Source organism: Mesocricetus auratus, unplaced genomic scaffold (assembly GCF_017639785.1).
Source record: "Mesocricetus auratus isolate SY011 unplaced genomic scaffold, BCM_Maur_2.0 Super-Scaffold_100013, whole genome shotgun sequence".
Lineage (NCBI taxonomy): Eukaryota > Metazoa > Chordata > Mammalia > Rodentia > Cricetidae > Mesocricetus > Mesocricetus auratus.
Window position 1 is genome coordinate 17,127,569 of NW_024429196.1, and position 25,044 is coordinate 17,152,612.

The window sequence follows — 25,044 nt, forward strand, 5'->3', positions numbered from 1 at the left end:
CTGCTATGAAAAATGCTAACTGCCTGCTTGCTTTTTCATTACTTGAAATTCATTTCTCAAAGGAAATGGCTGGCACAGCATGTTCAGTTGAGAACAAAACTAAGGTTCTCCTAAACAACATTGTTGTAGCTGCAATATTGCAATGGTTACTCCAAAGTTAGCCAGTTAAAAATATTTCCTAAGAGTGCCATGAAAAATTTTGCATTCAGCCTTTGTTCCTTCAACAGCATTTAACATGTCCCTTAGCATGCCTTTAGCGTGGCAACAATGCTGCAGTAGGGAGATGAGGGGACAGCGTCTGTCCTCTAAGGTCGGAAGCCACTGAGGACACCACCTGGATAGAGAAAATGCCTTTTCATAGTCTCTGAATGCTGGAGGCTGTAACTTCACCTAGGTGCCGAGATTCTGGCCATGTTCATCACTGCATCTAGGACACACATGATGTGCTCAATAGTTCAACAAATGACAGTCACTGACAGAGTGACTGCTTAAGAGTCTTCTGTATTATATCTTTTACAGCTATGCTTCCTGTGATGGGCACTCTTGATTGCTGATTTGGTTGGACCTGGAGCTAACATATGTGCCTCTGGGCTGGTGAGAAAGGGTTTCTCCAGGAACAGAGGGGTGATGACCCTTCTCTAGATGCTTGCCTGCTTGCCTTTGAGTTTTGTGGTGAGGTATACATCCCATTGTTACTTCTTCTGACCCCATCAAACCCAAGCTTCCTTGGCCTTCCATCATAAATAAAGATCAGCTGCTTTCTAGAAAATTTCCAGGCCTTCAGAACCACATTGGAACTACTGGGACATTCTGCTTTGTGGCATAACAACAATTGGACTCACCCCTTTCAGCATTTAGATAGCCACAGCAGAACTACCTAGACCTACATTGTGTAAACCAATATAATTTATCCCTTTTTATAATAGAAATCCATTCTATTCATTCTTTTCTTCTCGAGAAACCTAAGAAATGATCTGATTCCTTCTTGAGTCAGCCCAGTGTCACTAATTAATATGAGGTTTTGGTGGAAGTGTGTCCATCCATCATTTCCATGGAGCAATCTGCTCTCCAGTGTCATATGTATCTCACACCGTAAAATTTATATCAAACTCCTTAGATTTAACAATCTTTACCACCAAATACAGCCAGTAAATATTTTTGACACCAGTAAAGTATGCATCTAAAGTTTCTAAGTTAATTAGAGGACAAAGCTAAAGCACATTCTAGGGAAGGTCAACTTCAGCCTGCATCAGTAACCTTGAGTAATGACCTTTAGCTACTGGAAAGGAACTTTTTAAAGAACGTGCATGTGAGTACTGAAATAACATTCCTTCTGTGGAACACACAGCTCATGACATGTTTTCTGTAGAATAAGTGCTGAAAATATTCATTCACAGTTTCAGCACCTGTACTGGATGTATTTTAAGGCTCATAGAAAATTACAAATGGCCTCATAAACTAAGAATGGAGGTTCTTGTCATTTTAAGTATTCAATAAAGGATTATTTTGAAATATCCTTCTCTGAGCAGATTGGTTTTGCAGTTTGTAACTATGCCTATATGTTACATGTTTGTATATGACATATATGAACAGACACATACACACACACACACACACACACACACAAACAAACGCACATGTATGTCCACACTGATATATTCAATGCATACATGATCTACTCTCTTGACAAAACTTATATTTCAGTGGGCACAGGTAACAAGTCTTTTCAAAAATAAAAAATACCATGTTTATAAATTATCCTTTTACCTTTGAAGTTTACTACACCAACTGCAGTTGAAGCCAATCTGAGAGGATACACAAGGACCACAGCTATTGAACTGGAGACATGCTAAGAAACAAGAGAGAATAACTCATCAAGACTAATTGACAGTGTGGAGGGGATAGAGACTAATCCAAACAAAATAGCACCACCCATCCCTGTACACACTCAGGGTCAAGATACTTATGCTTGACAAACACAGTTACAATTGCATACTGAACACAATAATTATAAGCCAACTTAACAGTTCAGATTCTCAAATATGATATTTTTCCCACTTCACTATCTTAACTTACTGGGGAGTGGGGTCATCTCCACAGCTGAAATGTTGGTAATTTTTGACATTTGTAGTTCTACTCGGTGATATTCATAGATTGTTCTTCTTCGAACATCTATAAAAATAACAAATGAAAGAAAATCAGCTTTGAACATCTCTCCACTCTCACACAAGAGCATTTTGATAATAGAGAATTATTAAATAATCATCCATTCCTGAAAAAGGCTCTTCAGCTTTAACATGAGGGAAACTGAGTCAACTTGTCATTGGGATTTCATGTATCACATCCTTCAAAATGTGGAAATCTACCAAGGAAGTCTCTGAGGTTGTGGGTGTGTTGCCGTTAGTTGGAGGCCTGCTAACTCAGGGAAATATCTTAAATCTCAATCTGTACTTTCCACATCAATGATAAAAAACATTTTTGGATATATATGTACATGATATAGGGATTTAAAATTTTAACTAACAGTCTCTTCACTGAATGGTCTTAACCTTGAACCTGTCTTAGATGGGAAAGTATATAATTTTGTGTTCATTATGTCACTCAGTGGAAAGCTCCTCATATTAATGAGACTGGGAAACAATGATTAAATTTACTAATCTAATTTGTTTTCTGTATAATTGAAAGAAACATACATGTTCTTTTCAATCACTAACAAATGGGGAAGGATAAACTTTCTCTGTCATCAGAAAAAAAATGATTTCTTGAGATGTTTCCTTGGGATAAGGAGTCACTGCATCTTCTTCAGTCTTTAACTTTTGAAGAAAAGCTAATGATTGCTCATTATTTTTCCTCCATCTAAGTTGAATAAGTTCCTAATATATTTCTTCCCCTTGTGTTTTACACAATTTAGTCCTAGATATAAAAAGAATAAGGGCTTATTATAGAATTATTAGGATGAAGGTTCTCAGGTCTTTTTAGCAGAGTTGGGAAAGTGCTCATCATTTTAGCTAATGTCTATTTATCAGCACATTGTTCACGTCATATCAGCACACTGCTCACATCATATCAGCACACTGCTCACATCATATCAGCACATTGCTCACGTCATATCGGCACATTGTTCACGTCATATCAGCCCATTTTTCATGTCTTATCAGCACACTGCTCACGTCATATCAGCACACTGCTCACGTCATATCAGCACACTGCTCACGTCATATCAGCACATTGCTCACATCATATCAGCACACTGCTCACGTCATATCAGCACATTGCTCACGTCATATCAGCACATTGTTCTTATCATATCAGCACATTGTTCACGTCATATCAGCCCATTTTTCATGTCTTATCAGCACACTGCTCACGTCATATCAGCACATTGTTCACGTCATATCAGCACACTGTTTACATCATATCAGCACATTGTTCATGTCATATCATACTTTGAAAACCTCAGGTAGTGGCAATGACTGGGAAGCCTTGGAAGATAGTTATTAATAGGATGTATGGAGTTGGGGGAGGGAGAAACCATTTTCTATTTTTCTCTACAGACTCTGTTGCCTGCCTACTTCCCCAGCTATTAAGAGGAGATTAATTTAACAAGACTAAAATTAATGGGAATCATTTTGTCTGGTGACCTGCCAATAAATGAGAGCTTCCAAATTGTTGCTTCTGTCATAATTCAGGGACAACTCTGTTAAAAACAAGTCATTAGGAATTTACTCACTGGTTGGCCCTGCCAAGCCTAGACACTTTCATATGATTTTAGAAATGTATTTAGCTCATTTGTCTTCAAGAGAATAAGCCACAGTGATGTTAAAAATAAATGTTTATTACTTCAATTATTTTCCTATCACTTTTAGAAAACTTAAGATTAATTATCAGTTAAGGACTGTTACAAATCAGAAAATAAAGTAAAATAAACCTTCACAGGATAACACCTGAAAAAATAGAGTCCCATGATTATGATATTCTGATGCAATGATGCAATGTGTAAATGTTGAACTGTTGGTTTGAGGAAGTTTGATCACCATCAGGGTAAGTGAAGGGACTTCGGCCAGAAAAAGCATGGCAGGCATGGCTCTGGCAGGTCTTGTCCTTCTCTCCATTCTCTCTGCCTTTTAAAAAAACATTATATTATATTCCTAAAACTAGCCACCAAGGACTATTCCCTTTTTTGGCCACTTCCTCCTCCTGAGACTGATTACCAAGGTTCAGCTATCAAAATATTGAAATCCAGCAATGAAAAGTCCCCTCTAGTTCATCTAATTAATATGCCTGATTAAAGTTAATCACCTCATTCTGACACAGGATTTCCCCTTTTTCCTTAATAAACTGCCATTTTCCTATGTGTCATGTCTGTGTCTCTGGAGACAAATACCTCTTCCACCTCTCCTTTATCCTCTATCCCCTGTGTTTGTCTCTTAGTCTATGTCCTCTGTCCCTCTGGGGCAAATAAATTTCCTTTAAGCTGAGAATTTGGCCTTGGGGGTCCTGAGCTAATACAAACCCTTTCAGTAGAGTCAGTGTGATCATACAGAGCCTCTAAGAATCTTCTCTCTCTCCACATCTACCCTCAGTGAATTAATTGGATTCTGTTTCTCTGCTTGCCTGCCTTAAAAGCAAATGTTCACAAGAGAATATAATGGTAATTTCCTTCATTGCCCCATCCTTACATTTACTAGATAGCTTAGTCCATTGAATGGTCAAACATATGTTTTGCAATCCTTTTCTTATTTGTGTTTCCCATGCTTAACGACTGGTTCCAAAAGATTATATCTCATTTGTTTTCTAATCCAAATTGATCCCAGCTCTCAGTCCCACCTACCCAGTACTCTTTAAAGTAAACAGTAGGTCATGCACATCACAAGACTCACTCTCAGCATGAAGACTCCGGGAAAGTAAACAAAAAGTTAAGGAAAAACAAGAACCTATTACAGTAGCTACAAGCTTCCCACACAGATGTAGTGACAGACTTTGCTAGTGAGAGTCACAAAAGAAAGCATACAGAAAATCATTTTAATGTGTTAGCTACAGACCTTTTTCCTTCTAATTCTGTCGTGATTCCATGAAACATCAGTTAAAGGATGAATATAGCAGAATACATTTGGCTGACCAGACGGTGTGTCCATCTAAGCCTCTGTACTTCTTTCTCATTCCCTCTCAACTTCTCCAGTTTCAGGACCCTGCTCAAGCCTAAGGGTCACATTTCAGTGTGTGCAAAGGAAATCAAACTTTTGGGGAACAAAACCTACTCTCTCCCTGCTTATTTCCTCGCTCAGCCTCCTGATGCTCAACCATGCTTCATTTCGTGACTCCCTTTTCGGAATCATCTGGGAATTAGAATGAAGCCTGTGAGAGTAGGTCAGAGTGCAGTCCTCACAGTCCTGTGACTAACATGGCTCTCCAGGCCCCAGAGAAGCACACCCCCGTGCTCCCAAGAATTAGAGGAAGATTATGTAATCCACTTTTGAAATGTCATTAAATCTAATGCCACATTATTAAACTTCAGGCCATTAATTATAGTTTTCTTTCAGAGAAAGAAATGATGGCTTCAATTAAATGAATATTGGAGAAATGGAGTATGAATATTTTTTACCTCTAGAACCAAAACTGGTCAAACAGTGGATAGTATTTAGGGTTAAATCATTTAGATATCCAGCCTGAACCACAGTAGTACAAACTGTACTGAAAAGAAAGTTTTCAATATCAAAGTTCTCTTGGCAGAATTAACATTCTGGCATGTATGCAAGTGCAGGTGACCAGAATTAGTTAAAATAACAATTCTCCCTATGTAGTAGGTAAGTGTAAAGAAAGCAAATATTTCTTATGTAATATATGAGTTAAGTAATTATTAAATGAAAGTATAAATTTGAGACAAATACAAAATAAAAAAGTAAAGACAGACTAGTATCAAGTCATGATAGTTAAAATAATTAAGTGTTAAAAATAATTTTTAAAAAATTTAGAAAACAACTCAATCCTAACTGGTTAGCAAATTTACACCTATGAGGAAGTCTTTCATTCCTTGGTTGTGTGATATAAAAGCATTTTGTGCTGACCTCACTTGCTTAGATCAATTAATCCTGTCCAAATGGGCCTGCTAGCAAGTGTGTATTGATCAAGTGAATGTTCAAATGCTTAGCATGTTACCCTTGTGTTAAAGTTCTGTCTGTGACTGCTTTGAATAAATCAAGACAATTTAAATATGTAAAAACTTGTTTCTCCTGGCACATGTAGGCTCAGATGAAAAGTCAATGAATGTACAAAAATTAAATGAAATAGCTTAATCAGAATTCCTGAAGGAGAACTTTCTAGTTCATAGAATCCCTACAGAAAGTTCTCAAATGTGTTAGTTTATGACTCAATGGTTTCTATTCTTCAAAGAATTCTGAGTCTGCCCTTTCTCCCTCCCTGCCTCCCTCCCTGCCTCCCTCCCTCCCTCCCTCCCTCCCTCCCTTCCTTCCTTCCTTCCTTCCTTCCTTCCTTCCTTCCTTCCTTCCTTCCTTCCCTCCCTTCCCTTCTTTCAGTTCCCCTCAGGAGGCTGGCTGGGAGATGCGTTAGTGCATGCACACCTGCTCACTTCACAGGAGATAAGTGTGAATTCCCACCACTTAGCAGAAGGCTGGGCATTGCTGCTCAACAGCTTTTGTGTATGTGAGGGATATGCAGGGTATGTGCAGACAGGAAAATCCTCTGAGTTCCTGGCTAACCAGACTATAGGAAATGTGAAGCTTCTGTTTCGATGTAGACTCTCAAGGCAATAAAACAGAGAGTGACAAAAGAAGACCCATAAAGTCCTGACCTGTTCTTTCTCTGAGTGTACACACAGGGATGTGCTACCAGCACACTCTCTTCCACCACAGACATGGAAACACACACACACACACACACACACACACACACACACACAGGAATATATATATACATACCCTCACATACACAGACACATATTCTACCACAAACATACACACACATACTCTCTCACACACACATCACTATCTATACACATTTTTAAAAAATCAAGTCAGGAGCAACCATATAAAGTATGTTACTGATGTATGAATTAAAATGAAATATCATTTTGCATAATGCTCTTTAATAAAATGGCATTTTACAAAAGAGAACATGTTTATCTATCCTTTCATTGAGGCTTGGTGAGCTGGTTTAGGCTTGAGAAACAAATGGAGTGGTATTGCAAAGGGAAGCAGTATTACATGCTGTAGAATGAAAAATTTCCAAGGGCTTCACATTTAGAATGGAGATCAGCTTACACTATTCACTGGAGATTTATAGACTGATTTGACTAAAAGAATGACAGGACTTGATGATGACTCTGCCATAATAAATTAGGCTCTTCTGGAAGCACTTGAAATGGGTTCTATGAAATAATTTAGAAAAAAAATCTACATGATTATTTGTGTTTTCATGGTTGCAATTGCTAAGTTACAATGACTGTTCCCTACCGTCAAACAAAAAATTGTAAGTTGCTATTATTATAATGATTGTATTTCAAAGTTTACTGTTGACCTGAGTACACTCTGGCATGAAATTCTTTATTAATCATATTAACTCCTAAGTTATTTTAAAATAATTGGCAGCCCACATTTTACCTAAGGTTAAGTTGCCACAACAGAAAGATGTTTTTGCCACATTCAGCTGGTAAGCTCATGTTCAAGTGCAGATCTGATGAATGATACAGGAAAGATTTTTTTGTCAGTGTGCTGCTCTGCTATAGCTTCCTTGAGAATTAAAGATAATGCTATTTTTAATACCAAATAAACAATTTTCTGCTTATTTTTATTAAGCTTGTTTTAGTTTCACTCCAAGTAATCTCATTGACTCCTGGGAAAATTTCTCAAGCCTGCAAACTCGTGAAAACATTGAGCATGTGGCAGAATATATACAAATGGCTTCTAGAATTCAAAGACAAGCTAGAAACGTTTAGGACATGTTGCTATGCAAATTAACTGAAGCTCTTTTCCTGAACACATTAGAGTGTCTTTACTGGGCTGTGACATACAATATCTGAGAAAGCAAAGGTCAATAGATTAGACATAGGGGTTGCCGTTCTAAAAAAGGGTTTGATATTATGAAAGTACCAGATTCTCACATTGCTGGTGAGAAGTATAAATTGAAATATCCAAAGGAATTTGTAAACTGTCTCTCACGACTTGTGCTAGAGCACTTTCAGTCAGGTCAGCAACTATATGGGAAAGCTCATCTGGTTAAAATTTCATTTGTGTGTGTTAAACTTCTCATTACTTAGTGACACAATTGTTAGTTCTTTTGTTTCTGGTTTTTTTTTCATACAGCATTGTGATTTCTTTTTCCTTTGAGGAAATGCCTTCCTCATTAAGCGCGAGGGCAGGGAAACAGTGAGGCTGGATGAAGAAACTCAGACCCCAGAATTTCGAAATAACTTGAAGGAGAGAGAAGCAAACAAATGTCATTAGCATATGTTAATATGAAAAGCAATGTCTGTGACCAATCACTAAAGAGAAAGTTAGTATAACTATGAAAGGAAAATTGCCCATTAATTAATAATAAGTGGCTATTCTCAAAATACAGTCATCAAGAAAAGCAGTAACAAAAACAGAGGATTCTTATTCCACACAGGGATTACTCCTGATAGCAAGACTTCTTAACACAATTTACCTACATTCTGATAGCACAAGTAACAGGAAGTCATGTGTCTCTAGCAATCATCTCATTTCCTGAGGCTGGGGAGTTGAGGGAGGAACCATACTTTGTATTACACAAACCTTGGGTTATTCTATTTCCTGACATTAAAAGGTGTGTGGTTATTTTTCTCTTCCTGTTGATCATGATTTGGAGCTGTGCTTTTCTTCTATAGGAGCTCATGTGATACACTGGTTCACTTTGAAATACAGGAACAAATTCTTAAAGAGATTAACATTTTCTTGTTCCTGGAATGATTGTAAAGCAGAAGTCATCAATTCCAACTGTCTTCCTTCAACAAGGCCTCATGTAGCATCAGGAGGGGAGCATGAGATTACAGCTCTTCTTGTCTTTTGCCCCTGGAATGAATAGTAAGTCAACAAGAACAGTGGATGCCATTGCAAGCATGCAGCTGCCTGGGGACTGAAGGGCTCTGAACTCTAAGCCTGGGTAATGTTTTTGAAATGTATACTGAGACCAAGGAGCACACATAACCTGCTGTCAAGATTCCCATGTATTTATTTATGACCAATTTATTTAATGCAATTTATATTTTGGATAATTCTTCCCCTAAGATTATCCTTTCACAGAATGGCCACACTTCCTAAATCACATTTTAGGACCCTTTAAGGACAACTGTACAATCATGGAAAGCCAAACATAATATTGCATATGAAAACACCTTTATAGACTATAAAGTTATTTTGTACTTTTGTGGGCTTATTCTCTAAAGTGCCTTCTTAGCAAGCAGCATGTAAACCATCTTCCAAGGACAAAAAGGAACAACAAATAAACCAAAGACAGTGCTCCCTTTTTTCTAGTTGAATAATTGACTCAAGTCATGCCCGATTGAACTTCCCTGAAAAGAAGAATGTGGGGACACTCCTCCTCAAACAGAGGCCAACCGTGACTCTCTCATACTCTGCCTCTTATTTAAGAGCTCTGTCAGGAAGCCTTTATGTTGCCTTACACACACTAATGTATCTTGGCTTTGTTCTCAGTACAATTAAGTTTCTGAAAAATCTGCCTTGATGTAAAAATGCCCTTGAATATTGCCTATTGCGGTCTGTGAGATAACAAGGAGAAACCCAACGGAGTCTACACATGTTCCTCACTGAGTAGAATTGTCACTTATAATAAATGCCATCCTATGCCAAGAGAATCCTTGAATGTTAGCAGCCACACTGCTTCTTTGGAGAGTCTAGTTTCCACTTCATTTACTTCTTGCAATTGAGAGGTGACATAATTAAACAGAATCATTTCAAGTCTGTCCCAAGCAGCGTATACATGTGATAAATTAAGTCTATCCCTAATGAAATAAAGAGAGAACTCGAAAATCGGGAAGTTGATGATCTACACTCTGAATGTATTTTTCTATTACTCCTTGCTTTAAATAAATACCTTTAAAGGAGCAAACAAACACTCTCAGGATTAGTGCCATGATAGATTCATCAGGACTATTTTGGCAGTACAGGAGGCAAGTCAGAATACTCAGAAGGTGGTCAGAACAGCACGAGCCACAGCCAGCACGTTAACTTGGTCATTTATCTTACTTGCTCTAAGGCTGTGATGAATGCAGAGGCTCTGTGCATGCAGAGCACATGCTCTAGGTCTAAGTACACCGCCAGTAATATTTGAATCTGCAAAGCTAGTGAGAAACTTTGCAAATAACGACTGTTCTCTTACTCCACAAACTATAAATGAAAAATAATATAAACAAAAAGGAGATATGCATCTTCTCTGGTAGGTACAGGTTCATCTCTATTTTTCTTTGCTTAAATTCCCTGGTTTAATGAAATGTATTAAGTGTAAAATGGCACAAACATTCTGTTTTCCTCATAGAAGTATTTAAGAAATAAACAGAGAAAGTTGTAAGGCTGTCAACTAAACGATTTAATCACTGTTTTACATCCATTTTGATGCTGTTGTTGGAGAGCTCTCTCTGCAAAACTGAGCAACTATGGCAGAGGCCCCAAACAGTCACAGTCAAATGTCCTCGGATCAGCCTTGCCTTTTCTCTCCTGCTAAGTTTATGAATTTAGGAGTAATAGGGATAAACAAACCCAACAAGAGTTAGTAACATAAACCACATAGTCAAATTAACAAAAAGCAGTGAGTCTTTGTGTAGTTCACCTTTAGGGGTCAATGCCCTTATAATTGACCCCCTAGAAGGATCAAATTTCAATTACCCTTCTTCTACCTACTGGGGATTTGCTGGATCCTGTGGACAACGACAAATGCATCAGACAGCCCGACTTTCACTGGATGGTTGGTGGAACTTATCTGTGTGACCAAGACAGGTATCTAGAAAAAGAAAAAAAGCAGATTTCTGTGTGTTAGACACAAGTGGCACTCAGACACAAGGGGTAGTCTAATCAAGTTTAATGAATAAAATCAGAAAATAGAGATGAGAGACTAGAGAACAAACATGGAATATCACAGAAAATGAATAGACAATGCCTTGGGATCACATTACGTTAATTTCATATATGAAATAAAGTCACAAGAACTTCTGGTTACAGTTTGGCAAATTGATATTGATAGAAATAGGTTTCTCAGAAATAGAATTGATGTTGGGAGGAATGAAATTATTACACACACAAGTACACCATGACAAATTCTAGCTATAATTGCCACAATGGAAATTCTTCTTTTACTATTTGTTTTCATACATGACTTTATTCTGTATTTAATTTTGTGGAGTTTTCTAACTCCTATAAGCATAAAGATTTATAAAAATAAGTATATTGCATAACATATATTTAATCACATCATCATTGGTGATTATGTTAGTCATCTAATACATGGCTGGTTAATAGTATAGTTAAGTCAATCAGATGCAATGCTTATTGTTCTAAGTGGCTGTTCTAACGGAAGTGCCTGAGGAACTTATAAAGTGATATGGATTATCTCAGGGTCTTATAGCCTAAAATTGAATTTGCAGGAATATGGCACATGACTTTTAAGATTTTTAATATTTTCAGCTGAAAGTCTAGGGCACAAGACATGATTTATCAGTTCCAAATGAGAACCTCTTTCTGACTGTTCTCCTGGATTTAGGAAGGATTCTACTAAAAAATATTGCTGTGTTTATTACCAGTTTCAGATATATAAAAAAAGGAATGAGGTCATATTCAATATCTAATAGGGCAGGAAATAAAAAGGAAAGGACAAATGCACCAGAAAATCTTAGGTAGAAGCAAATTGGTGAGCATCTGTAGACAATTCAATAACAACTATATTTGAGGGGCCAGAGAAATGTCTTGTTAGGTGATAGCATTTTTTTGATGGCCTGCATTTTATCTCCTGAACCCATATAAAAAGCCTGGCACAGTGGCATACATCTGCAATCCCAGTATTCCTATAGCAAGAAATGAGAATCCAATGGAAACTAGAGAGACTTTGCTTCTAAAGAAGATGGAAGGAGAGAATAGAATCTTGAAAACTGGTTAACTGAATTTTACACACATACACACACACACACACACACACACAGAGGCTAAAGTAATTTTTGTTAAAGGATATATTTGATCTGATGTTACAGTATGTATTGTCCATAGCAAACACGATAGCAAGATGAAGAAATGCATTTGATTTCCTGTGACATCCTGAAATTGTAAAAGGCTATTTGGTGAACTTGACAGATATCCCTATTTCAGAACTTTGTGGGATCATGTTGAATCCATGGTCAGAAGTGACATTTCCTATGTTTACATTGTTTCAGTCATGTTCTTTCATCCTTTAAGTGACAGTCTACTACTGCAAATTTTGTAACAGTGTGTCCTGTTCGTAACTAATATTAGGTAATATATTTTATTTGGTTACTTAGAAACCAGGGCTCAGTATTAATCAATATATTGATTTTTCTCATGAGCATTTCCAGAATTTGTATGTTACATGTCTCCCAAAGGACTATGTGTCATAGACTGGTCACCAGGGTGGTAATATTGGTAAGTAATAGAACTAAGGAGAAGAGTAAAACCTAATGGCCAGTTGATACGTAGTTGTGGCATTCTCTTCAAGGAAATTGTGAGATAATGTTTCTCTCCACTTTTGCTGTCTGGCTAATAAGGTAGTGTTTGGCTCTACAGTGGGTTCCCCAGCACTGCCATCTGGCATCTACAAAAGGAACTCAAGGCAAAGATTTCATCTAATTCTGTATCTCAACCATTAATACTAGATTGGGGATATAGGCAAATTGGTTGAGTGATTGCATAGCATGCATAAAGCCCTTCAATTTTTAGTAATGTAAATAAAAGAGAAAATTAGCTCATTCTTGCAATTCATCATTGGGAAGATGGAGGCATGAAGATTAGAAGTTAAAGGTCATAAAAGGGTATACATTGAGGTTGAGGGCATCCTGAACTACATAAAGCTATCTCAAAAAATTCCCTCTAAAACAGGGAATCAAAATTACCCACTTTTTGCCAGGCGTTGGTGGCGCATGTCTTTAATCCCAGCACTCAGGAGGCAGAGGCAGGCAGATCTCTGTGAGTTTGAGGCCAGCCTGGTCCACAGAGTGAGTTCCAGGACAGTCTCCAAAACAATACAGAGAAACCCTGACTTGAAATCCCTCCCCCCAAAAATTACTCATTTTTCCTTATTAGGTTTTTTGTTAGTGACAGAAAGTTAACTAACATACTTACTTTATATTACATTGTAACCTGCAAATATATGTGTTATATTATATATAATTTATTATAGAATATAATTTAATGTGTGACATAATATATAATATATTACATTTTATTAGTATAATGTAATATATTAGTATAATTATATTAGCATCAAATATTGTACCCTAGGTTGTGAAATGCTAACATAGTGTAAATAGTATTTTAATTAGATTCCCAAATTAAAGAATACAAAAAGATGGAGAAATATACAAAGAAAACCTGGCTGCAAAATTTTATTTTTTGAATAATAAATCTGTTGTTGGTAAGACCCAACCATGTCAAAAATAACAGCTATGCTATGATTATTGATTTTTCAAGAAAATCTTTGGTTCAAAAAACTGACAAAAAAGGAAAAATGCTAAATCACAGAACACCTTTCAACTACTTTAAAATTCTATATTATCAGTGCTTACTGTCAATTAAGCAAAGTAATGAGGTAAAAATTCTATCAAACTATGGAGCACTATTAAGAGTACAGAAACCCTGTCACGTCTCGAAGACATAGTCTAGCAGCAGACATTCTGATCCTCTGGCTCTTAGAGTCTTTCTACCCCCTCTTCCATAATGCTCCATAACCCAACTATCTGTGGAAAGAAGAGGCCATAGACCCGAGAGAACCAATCTTTGTCATGCTCCTAAACCAATAGCATTTCTGTGTTCTAAATACTTCCTTTTATACACACAGACATGTGTAGCCCTCACCCCTCATCAAAACCACTTTTGTAAATAGATGGAAACCATGACAGAAATCTATAACTGTGCAAAATATGGTGAATAAGTGACTGTGGGGTGCCCAGGACCATTTGATTCACCTGCAACAAAATTACAAAATTAAGGTTTAATTACTGGCATTGGTCGTCTATTTCCCTTATCCCATACTGTGAGTTATGGGAGTAGCTTCTTCCTCTCCCATTTTCAGGATGGAATTTACATAGCCATAAACTGAAAGACACTGTTTTGTTTTAATGTATATTGGGTATACACAGCAGACCATGTTTTCCAGATCATGTGTCTTAGATTCTGCATCTTTCTAGCAATTTAATCTCCAGATTATACATTCTAACTTCCCTACCTTTTTTTTCATCTCTTCCCATTCCCAAGCCTCTTTTGTTTTAAATTTATCTTCTCTATATCTTTCCTTTCTTCCCTTATATTTTATCTCTAGATCTACACTTCTCCAGTGATTTTGCCTGTGATAGATTAATTATCCTCATTAACTCAATTCAAGTTTTCTACCATCTATATTGCTTTCTAACATTATAGCAGCATCTTACGCTGACTATCATATGACAAAAGTAAACAGGAAGAAAAAAGTGCTAGTGGGCTTTTCATTCCCTTTCCACAAATTTTATGAGTGTTTCTACATAAATATCTCTTAAATTGTCCTGAAAAGATTAGAATCTTCCAGGAAAACATTAAGGACATTGTCAATCCCCAAACTGTTTTGAGGAGTGTGTGTGTGTGTGTGTGATACATACCTGTAGGCATATGCATGTGTGTAAACAGAGCTCACATGTGGACATGAAAGAAGTGTTTGGGAATCCTGTTCTATCACACTCCATTTTATTTCTTAGAGACAAGCTTTCTCAAGGAACATGGAACTAGGCTGAGGTAAAGCAAGCCTTCACATCAAAGGTCATTGAATTTTATTTTTCATTTTCTTCATTCTGTCTTGAAAGGCTTGCTGAAACATTTATTTGTTTTCGTTACAGAGACTGCTATCTGTCTAAAGGGCTGCACAGTATCTCAGCCAGAGCCCAATTGTGTATGTGTTCTGAGGGGTGACTATCAGAACTGGAAAGAATTGCTGGAAACTCAATTTTGTTCAATTGCTAATCAGTAGTAGTGTGTTTTAGTTGTTTAGTATTAGAAACAGCAACAAAAGCCAACAAGAAACCAGAGATTTCTATTTTAACATTTTATATGTATGAACCTTTAACTTTCTACCTCATCATCCTGGAATGATAGATCAAATTTCTCCATTACTCAGTAGGAAATCAAATAGCACTCACATGTGCGCACATACACACACATACACACACACACACATTTCAACTCTCAAAATAACAAAATAATATTAACAAAATAATACATGAAGTAGATAATATTGAAGCCAAGTTGTCTATAGCTATACTGAAAAGAAGAGATTTCATTTAAGTCTAACATTAAAATTCTTCTGATTTCCTGAGTGTTGTTAATGATCCACAGAAATATTTTCACTCCTTTTACTTTAAAGTTATTGAGATTATCAATAACTTGAACATGTGAAAGAAAAATGAGTTATAATTTACAAGTGAATTTGCAAGATGGTGTAGTGATACATGCTTGCATTCCAGCATGTGGGAGCCTTGAGCAGGAAGAGCAACAATGTGAGTTTGGCCTGAGCTACATACAACAAGCTACCCAACAGCCAAAGCAACCAAACAAGTAATGTTCCAAGCTATAGCTATATTCTGTTTAAAAGCTTGAACGTAAGTAAACGATTGAAGCTGATAAATAAAATTAACTTCTTTAAAGGAAGTGGGCTTGCGGACTTTATTTCTGTACGAGTTAATGTGGACCTGGGATGAGAAAGAAGAAATTGTGAAGAGAAAATCTGATGCACATTTTCCTCTGTTCTGCAATATGGAAATCCACATGCCCCATGCTGTCCTGAGAGAAACATACACGATTATTTTAATTTGAAATGCTCTAATATTTAAATGTTGGAAACACAAATCACGTATTCTTCACACACCACAAATTTCACAAAGTGTTGTAACCTCTCATTTAAAAGTTGCTCACTGCCAAACTGATAAATTAGGAATTAAACTTCATGAAAAAGAAGACAATGTGACCATCTGGATCTGGGCTTTTTGGGGGGGTTGGGAGACTTTTGATAACTGCTTCTATTTCCTTAGGGGTAGGTCTACTTAAATTGCTTATCTGTTCTTGATTTAATTTTGGCAAGTGATATCTATCCAGAAAATTGCCCATTTCCTTTAAATTTTCAAATTTTGTGGAGTACAGGTTTTCAAAGTATGACCTGGTGATTCTCTGGATTTCCTCAGTGTCCGTTGTTATGTCTCACATTTCATTTCTGATTTTCTTAATTTGCATGTCCACACTGTGCCGTTTAGGAAGTTTAGATAAAGGTTTGTCTATCTTGTTGATTTTCTCAAAGAACCAACTCTTCTTTACATTGATTCTTTGTATTGTTTTCCTAGTTTTAATTTTATTGATTTCAGCCCTCAGTTTGATTATTTCCTGGCTTCTATTCCAGGGTGACTTTGCTTCTTTGTGTTCTAGGGCTTTCAGTTGTGCTGTTAATTCTCTAGTGTGACTATTCTCCAGTTTCTTCATGTGGGCACTTAGTGCTATGAACTTTCCTCTTAGCACTGCTTTCAAAGTGTCCCATAAGTTTGGGTATGTTGTGTCTTCATTCTCATTGAATTCTAGGAAGTCTTTAATTTCTTTTTTATTTCTTCTTTGACCCAGGAATGGTGCAATTGCCCATTATTCAATTTCCATTAGTTTGTAGGGTTTCTGCAATTTGTGTTGTTGTTGAATTCTAATTTTATCACATGGTGATCTGATAAGGTACATGGAGCCATTCCAATTTTTTTATAATTGTTGAGGTTTGATATGTTGCTGAGTATGTGGTTGATTTTTGAAGGTTACATGTGGCACTGAGAAGGTATATTCTTTTGTGAAACTTTTCCACACAATAGAAACAGAAGGGTCTTTGCCTAACTTTTTATGAGGCTTCAATAACCTTGATACCAAAGACACAATTAAGAAAGAGACCTTCAGACCAATATCCCTCATGAACATTGATGCAAAAATGTTCAATAAAATACTGTCAAATCTCTCCATACCTTTTCAATATTGTCCTTTAAGTTCTAGCTAGAGCAATAAGATAACAAAAGGAGATGAAGGGGATACAATTTGGAAAGAGATCAAACTTTCACTATTTGCAGATGATATGATAGTTTATATAACTGACCCCAAAAACTCTACCTGTGAACTCCTACAGCTGATAAATACCATCATCAAAGTGGCAGGATGCAAAATCAACTCAAAATATCAGTAGCCCTACTATATACAGATGACAAAATGACTGAGAAAGAAATAAGAGAAACATCGCCCTTTACAATAGCTACAAACAACATAAAATACCGTGGGGTAATGCTAATGGAACAAGTGAAAGACCTGTATCACAAAAATTTTGAGTCTTTGAAGAAAGAAATTAAAGAGGTACCAGAAAATGGAGAGGTTCCCCATGTTTTTGGATAGGTACGATCAACATAGTAACAACGGTAATCTTACCAAAAGCAATATACAGATTTAATGCAATCCCCATTAAAATCCCAGCACAATTCTTAACAGTTCTTGAAAGAACAATTCTCAACTTTATATGGAAAAACAAAAGACCCAGGCTAGCCAAAAGAACCCTATTCAACAAGGCAGTGTCTGGAGGTATCACCATCCCTGACTTGAGGCAGTATTACAGAGCTTTAGTCCTCAAATCAGCTTGCTATTGGCACAAAAATAGACAGATAGACCAATGGAATCGATTTGAATACCGCATATTACCCCATATATGTATGAACACCTGATCTTTGGCAAAGAAGCTAAAATTATACAATGGAAAAAAGAAAGCATGATGTTGGCATAACTGGAGGCTGACATGTAGAAGACTGCGGACAGAACCATGTCTATCACCATGCACAAAACTTAAGTCAAAATAGATCAAAGACCTCAACATAAATCCAGGCACACTGAATCTCTTAGAAGAGAAAGTAGGTGGTACCCTTGAGCTAATTGGTACAGGAGACCACTTTATGAACATAACTTCATTAGCACAGACACTAAGATCCACAATTAATAAATGGGACCTCCTGAATTTCAAAAGCTTCTGTAAGGCAAAGGACACAATCAGCAAGACAAGAAGGCAACCCACAGATTGGGAAAAGATATTCACTAACCCCACATCTGACAGAGGGCTGATCTCCAAAATATAAAAAGAACTCAAGGAGTAAGTCTCCAAAACACCAAAGATCCTATTAAAAAGTGGGGTACAGAACTAAATAGAGAATTCTCAGTAGAGGAATCTAAAATGCCTGAGAAGCACTTAAGAAAGTGCTCAACATCCCTAGCCATCAGGGAAATGCAAATCAAAACAACTCTGAGATACCATTTTATTCCTGTCAGAATAGCTAAAATCAAAAACAACAGTGACAGCTTATACTGGAGAGGATGTGGAGAAAAGGAACACTCCTTCACTGCTGTTGGGAGTACTGATTCATAAAGCCACTTAGGAAATTAGTATGGAGATTCCTCAGGCAAATGGGAATCAGTCTACCACAAGACCCAGCAATTCTACTCTTAGGCATATACCCAAAAGATGCACAAGCATACAACAACAGACTATGTTCATAGCAGCATTATTTGTAATAGCCAGAAACTGGAAGCAACCTTGATGCCCCTCAACTGAAGTGTGGATTGAGAAAATGTGGTACATTTAACCAATAGATTACTACTAAGTGGAAAAAAAAAACAATGGAATCTTGAAATTTGCAGGCAAATGGGCAGCACTAGAAGAAACCATCCTGAGTGAGGTAACCTAGTCACAAAAAGAGAAACTCACTCATATATGGATTTTAGAGCATGAATCAGGGGAGTGCCAGCATACAATTCCACTGCCAGAGTGTCTGGGAAACAGAACCTTCATCCAGCAACTGATAGAAGCAGAGGCAGACACCCATAGCTAAACACTGAACTGAACTCCTAGAATCCAGTCACAGAAAGGGAGAACTGATGAGCAAAGGGGTTAAGACCGGGCTGGTTTAACCCACAGAAATAGCTGACCTGAATAAGTGGGAGCTCTTGGACCCCACACTGATGGCTGGGTGGACCATGGGACTGATCCAGACCCCCTGAATGTGGGTGTCAGTGAGGAGGCCTAGGCAATCTATGGGGCCTTGGGTAGTATTTATCCCTGGCATACAAATGGACTTTGGCTGCCCATCCCACAATGAGGGATGCTCTGTCAGCCTGGATTCTTGAAGGAGAACCTAGGCCCTGCCCTGGATGAAATGACAGACTCTGGAGATCCTCCATGGAGGGCCTCACCCTCCCTGGGGATGTGAGTGGAGATTGGATAGGGGACTGGGGTCCTGGGTGGGGGGAGACAGAAGCAGGAGGGGAGGGAGAGCAGAGCTGGGATTGACATGTGAAGCAAGCTTGTTTCTAACCTAAATAAAAAAAAGAAGATCATGAGGTGGGTGCACATCCGACAAAGTGTTCATCATGATTTGGGACACTTACTCCTGAGATGCGATCCCACTGGAGAAAAAAGCTAGATAAAGCATCTTTCTGAATCATGGTCTGAGAATAAATCAGATAGAAGAGATGCAGGAAATTATACATTTCACACTTTGAGAAGTGAATTGAAATCATTCAATAAGGACCCAGAAGTTCTTTGGTTAAGGAGCAGCAGAGCAGGAGTGTAGATATGGATCGCTAATTGGCAAGAATAGGTAACTGCCCTCCCCATCATAAAACATTAAAAGTAAGGCACAAATAAACAACACACACACACACACACACTCACACAGCATCAGCAGAATCTCATAAATGACCTGAGAACAACATAACCATCTAGATGCAGGGTCAACACTAGAACAACAGTTCTTGATTCTAAATGATTATCTTCACAGCATGGAATTTTTTCTAATTTTTCTATTTTATTTCATTATTTATTTTTATCCACAACATTTGTTATCAGAAGATAGTTAAGGGAAAGCCATTCAATTTAGCACTTTCTTACATTTGGAGAGGAAATAGAAATTCAAACATTATCGGATTTTCCATATGGATATCTAAAAATATATATTCAAATGTATGAATGATGGGATCCTAACAAAGCAATGGAAATTAAAATTTGCATATATTTAAAATTCAAAGAATCATCTGTGTTTGTTTTCCTTGACAAACTTTTTATCAGCATTTTTGCTTTCCTTTCCTGGTTTTTCAAGCATTGATCTATATCTACACATACAAGCAAACCATATATATGTGTGTGTGTGTGTATAATATCACATGTATATATATCTTACATGAAATATATTCATATATCACTTTTCTACCTACACATTTATAAAGTTTGCTAGTCATATGTGTAATAGGTTTTATATTTGCTCAGGTAAAACATTCTTATTCACATAGCAACCAACATAGAACATACTTACTCTATACATAATTTCACTATTGAGTTCTTTTTGGCTCTTTTATCTTTTCCTCGTAAATTCTACAATTCAACAACTGTTCACCCTTAAGATTTCCAGGCTATAACCATGCATGAAGGGTCATTATAGCTAAACTAAAAGGAATAGTCCTCAAAGAAAAAAATTAACTGCTTAAGAGATCCACTGAAACTCACAACTGGATGGCCTTGGTGATTTATTACCTAGGCCCTCCACCAATGAAGTAATTAATGCCACACTGAGGAGTATCAGTTTTAAATACTTCAATGGTAGGATAGATTGAGTGTGTTTTCACTTAACAAATATCCACATTTCTCCATAGTAACCTTCCTCTAAGATTTGCCTTTGAGGAAATTGGCATGATAGGCTGCTTCCTAGGCTATGGAGGTATCTGTTATCTGTGATGCCCCTGTACATTTGTGTGGCTTTTTAATTATACTACAGTAATCCAATGGCCATAACTATCTCTTATATAAATTTACCAATTAGAAATGATCAAATCTATCATTCATTACAAAGCATCACTTCCTTTTTCTAGTTTAAATCTAGAGTACCAGCAGAACACATTTTCAAGTCAAGAGAGATGAAGCACAAGAGAGAAAGTGGATCTTCTAAACTAGTGTACTGGGAGAGGCTGAGATTTCAGACTTCAAAGGTACACTTTAGAGATAATACAGCTTTTAAAGGAAGTACAGCTTTTAAAGGAAGTAATTGTTTCATAGATTACCAAAAGACCCCAAATTGCCATTCATGCCAGTTGTAATAAGGCAATCCTCCCTTTTAAGTAACTACTGAAAATAATATAAAACTTTTGGGATTTAGGGTCATAGCTAGTTATTATCAGAACACAAAATAGATATTTGATTTTCTAACTCTATGCCATCTAAGAAGGGGTGTATTTAATTTACATACATGTTCTTCGCACTGAAAATACTAGTGAATAATATGATACATTCTGTGGGAAGACAAACTCCTTTTACCTATTTCTCTATGTGGATAATAATGTGAAAATGGTCAAACAGAGAAGGCAGTTGAGAATAACAATGTAAGTGATCCAGTCATACAAATAAAGGGCATTTGTACGGAGGCAGGGTAGCACTGCATTTAGATCTATAATCTTTGGGTCTAAGGTTGTGTTTCTTGTGTTAAAGTTTTGTTTCATGATTCTGGGAAAGATACTTAACCTGTCTGAATACTTAAGGTTGCTTTCTTATTAGTAAGAAGTAGTTACCTCTTGAGTTTTGTGTGTGTGTGTGTGTGTGTGTGTGTGATGTGTAGTGTGAGAGAGAGTGAGAGAGAGAGAGAGAGAGAGAGAGAGAGAGAGAGAGAGAGAGAGAGAGAGAGAGACAGAGGTGGTATCATTTTAATCATAGAGGCCAATGCCAGGCATAGAGAAACTGCTTAAAATAGGCCAGAGTTTCTACCAATTTTGGAAATTTTTATTAAAAGTAACTGAAACTCCTGCTTCTAGACATGGCTAACAAACTTGTTCCATGTCGTTTCTGCTATTAATGACAAACAAGGAAAACACATTAAATATGAAAAGCAAAACAACTTGGAGATGGCCATCAAAAACCATGGTTGAAAGGGCAGTACTTGAGAACATCCACAGAAGACACTTGATTAGCAGAGACCTGGGGCCCAGAAAGGTAATAGAACATCAGAGTGTGTCTTCATCTGAGGAAAGTGCCTTCTGGTGTCTAAGGCAAAGGATCCATAGATATTCGTGCTTCATTAGATATGGCTGAAAGACTACTGTCTTAAAGTCAAGGCTAACCAGCAGCCCACCAGCCTGAAGAGCCAGGAGAGAGCAGCAGCCCACAAGCCAGGAGAGAGTGGAGAATCTGTTCATTCCCCCAGTTCCCTAGATGAAGATAACATTTCAATCCTAAACGTATCTCTTAGTACCATTTAAAAAAGATCTAGAACTTGATGAAAAATTACTGAGAATATAATGAGACATTATTGATGAATGAAAAAGAAAGAGGGATAGACACACAAATAGTTTCATACGAATACAGACACTGGAGTGAGTACAAACTGTGGAAGGGTTGTTATTCATATATTCAAAGACAGGTGTTTTGCTAGGAAGGTACTTAATTTATCCAGATAAATAAGTCTACAGTTGGTAAAAGATGAAATTGAGTACTGCAAGACTGAAAGATACAGTAGAGCAGTAGTTGGTAATATGAGGGGAAAAAATAAAAAACTGCGTGTCTCTTATTTGGATTCAAACCAAGCAAACCATTTTGATGTTAGCTATAAGAAGCAATCCAATGAAAAAAGAACATATAATGTGAAACTGGGTTTCAAACCTTTGGTTGAACAATGCAGACCAACCACCTCAGAAGAAGGAACCATCTGAAAGAATCTATGCTGCTACTTCAACTCTCACTCTACAGCTGCAGAGAACAGCTGGACACCGCTGAAGAAACAGCGAGAGCTATGTGCAAATCCGTATCTATGCAGTTTCAGGAGCAGCAGCAACTCCCTAATGCAATCCTATCAGAAACAAGATTATTATGGGAATGAGAATCAATTTTCTAATTTATCGATCAATCCTTATCTGCTCTAGCACTGTGAAAAATGAATGCTGTTGGAAAATGAATATTTTGGAAGCTTGAAAGTCCTTGAGAAAAGTTGAGAATTGGTTGACTGGTATGCCAATGGTCATTCAAAGAAACTTACATGATCAAGAGTACAATGGAAATGAAATTTAAGGCATGAAATGCATTATCAGTTTTAACTTGCAAAAAAAAAAAAACATACTCCAAACATAACCCGATCAAACAAAACCGGCAGCTTGTAAAAAGCAAGTCAGGGCTGAGGTAATGGTACTTATTTCCCTCTTTGCAATTTCAGTTCTTGATTCTGGATAGACTGTTATTACTTATAATATACATTGTTTCAACCATGGCTTTACAGACTAACTGGGATAGCTCTTCTGATTATGCTTCTATCTGTACAATGTGTGAGAGTCAATTAAAAAGATGATTAACAGCAAATATCAACAAGAATTTATTGAAAACGCAAAAAAGTTGGTTTATAAGTTGTTATTCACAGTCGGAAAATAAAAAGATCAAGAGGCAAAGGGCACCAAAGAAGGAGATTTAAGGCTGGATTATACTTTATCTAATTGTGGGTCTTTAAGTATATCATTTATTTTTTTAATTCATATAAGTAATCATGTATGAAACAGTTTCATAATCGATCCTCAAGCGTTTGTTGCTCATCTTCTCTGTGTTGGTGCTTTGATGAAACATTGAAGTTATACAGCATCTAGTGATTGCTGAACAGCTGGATACCACATGTATAAGTACATTGTAAAGAATGATAAGCTTTGCAAAGTACTACATTTTGCTGTCATATGGTAATAAACATTTTTCTTGAGTGCATGGAACATCTAGTTACCTCAAATTCACAGGGAGTTTACATGTGGTGTGTGTGTGTGTGTGTGTGTGTGTGTGTGTGTGTGTGTGTGTGTAAGTCAGAGATCTTCCACAGATGTTATTTTTAGGGGATAATTTACCTAATTTTTCTAGAGAGGGTCTCTCATTGGCCTTGAGTTTTCCGGGTAGGCTAGTTTTACGAGTGAGCCCTAGGAATTTGCCTGTTTCTACCTTCTCATTCTTAGAAACACAAGTATATATCACCACACCCATTTTGTTTTAGGACAGGTTCTGGGGAATTGAAATCGGGTCCGTGTATCTGCACAGTAAGAACTTCATCAGCTGAACCATCTCTCCAAATCTGCAAAAAAACTCTTATTTTGGAAAATGTTACAAAAAGAATTTCAGAAACATTTTTTTCTTGCGTTTCTGAGGATGGAACCAAAGACATTGGTTATATTAAACAAACATTCTAGCACTGAGCTGATGGGGGAAGTTCTGTGTATATGTCAATAAAGCACTGTTGGCCAATAGGGAAGCAAGATAGGTGGGATTAGGAGTCGAGGAGGACTCTGGGTAGGAGAAACACAGGAAGTCAAGATGTAACTGCCATAGGGATAAGAAGCCTGGAAAGTTCTCCGGTAAGAGAAATACTTAGATTAACAATTATGGGATAAATACTTAAGTCAGAGCTAGCCAGTAAGAAACAACCAAGGCCAACAGCTTCATAATTAATACAGCGTCTTGTGTATTATTTGGGGACTGCAACACGGCAGAGCCCAGGAGACTGGCGGGGGATAAACCAAAGTGGCTGGCAAGGAAAAGGCTTCTCTTTACACTGAGCTACATCCATTTTAGCAATACGTTTTACACAGAGAGATGTATGACAGTTATCAGAAATAAAAGGAAAGAAACTGCTCTCTGAAAAAAGGGTACAAAGTCAAATACCAACAAGCAAAGGACCTCTGTGAACTTATAGGATAGATTAGAGATATGTTGCCCCAGTCCACGAAGCGAGGTGACAACTTATCATCTTAAAAATCCCCA

At 37.1% G+C, this 25,044-nt stretch overlaps 1 protein-coding gene across 1 annotated transcript in view; it reads right to left on the reverse strand.

Annotated features, from left to right (window-relative positions):
- Window positions 1-25,044, reverse strand: part of Plxdc2 (plexin domain containing 2) — a 388,489-nt gene that overhangs the window by 81,396 nt on the left and 282,049 nt on the right. The window contains exons 7-9 of the mRNA XM_040755447.1: window positions 10,890-10,989; window positions 2,077-2,172; window positions 1,768-1,849 (exon numbers count right to left, since the gene is read on the reverse strand). Coding sequence (XP_040611381.1) covers window positions 1,768-1,849; window positions 2,077-2,172; window positions 10,890-10,989 — 278 coding nt within the window. The remainder of the gene's footprint in view (window positions 1-1,767; window positions 1,850-2,076; window positions 2,173-10,889; window positions 10,990-25,044) is intronic.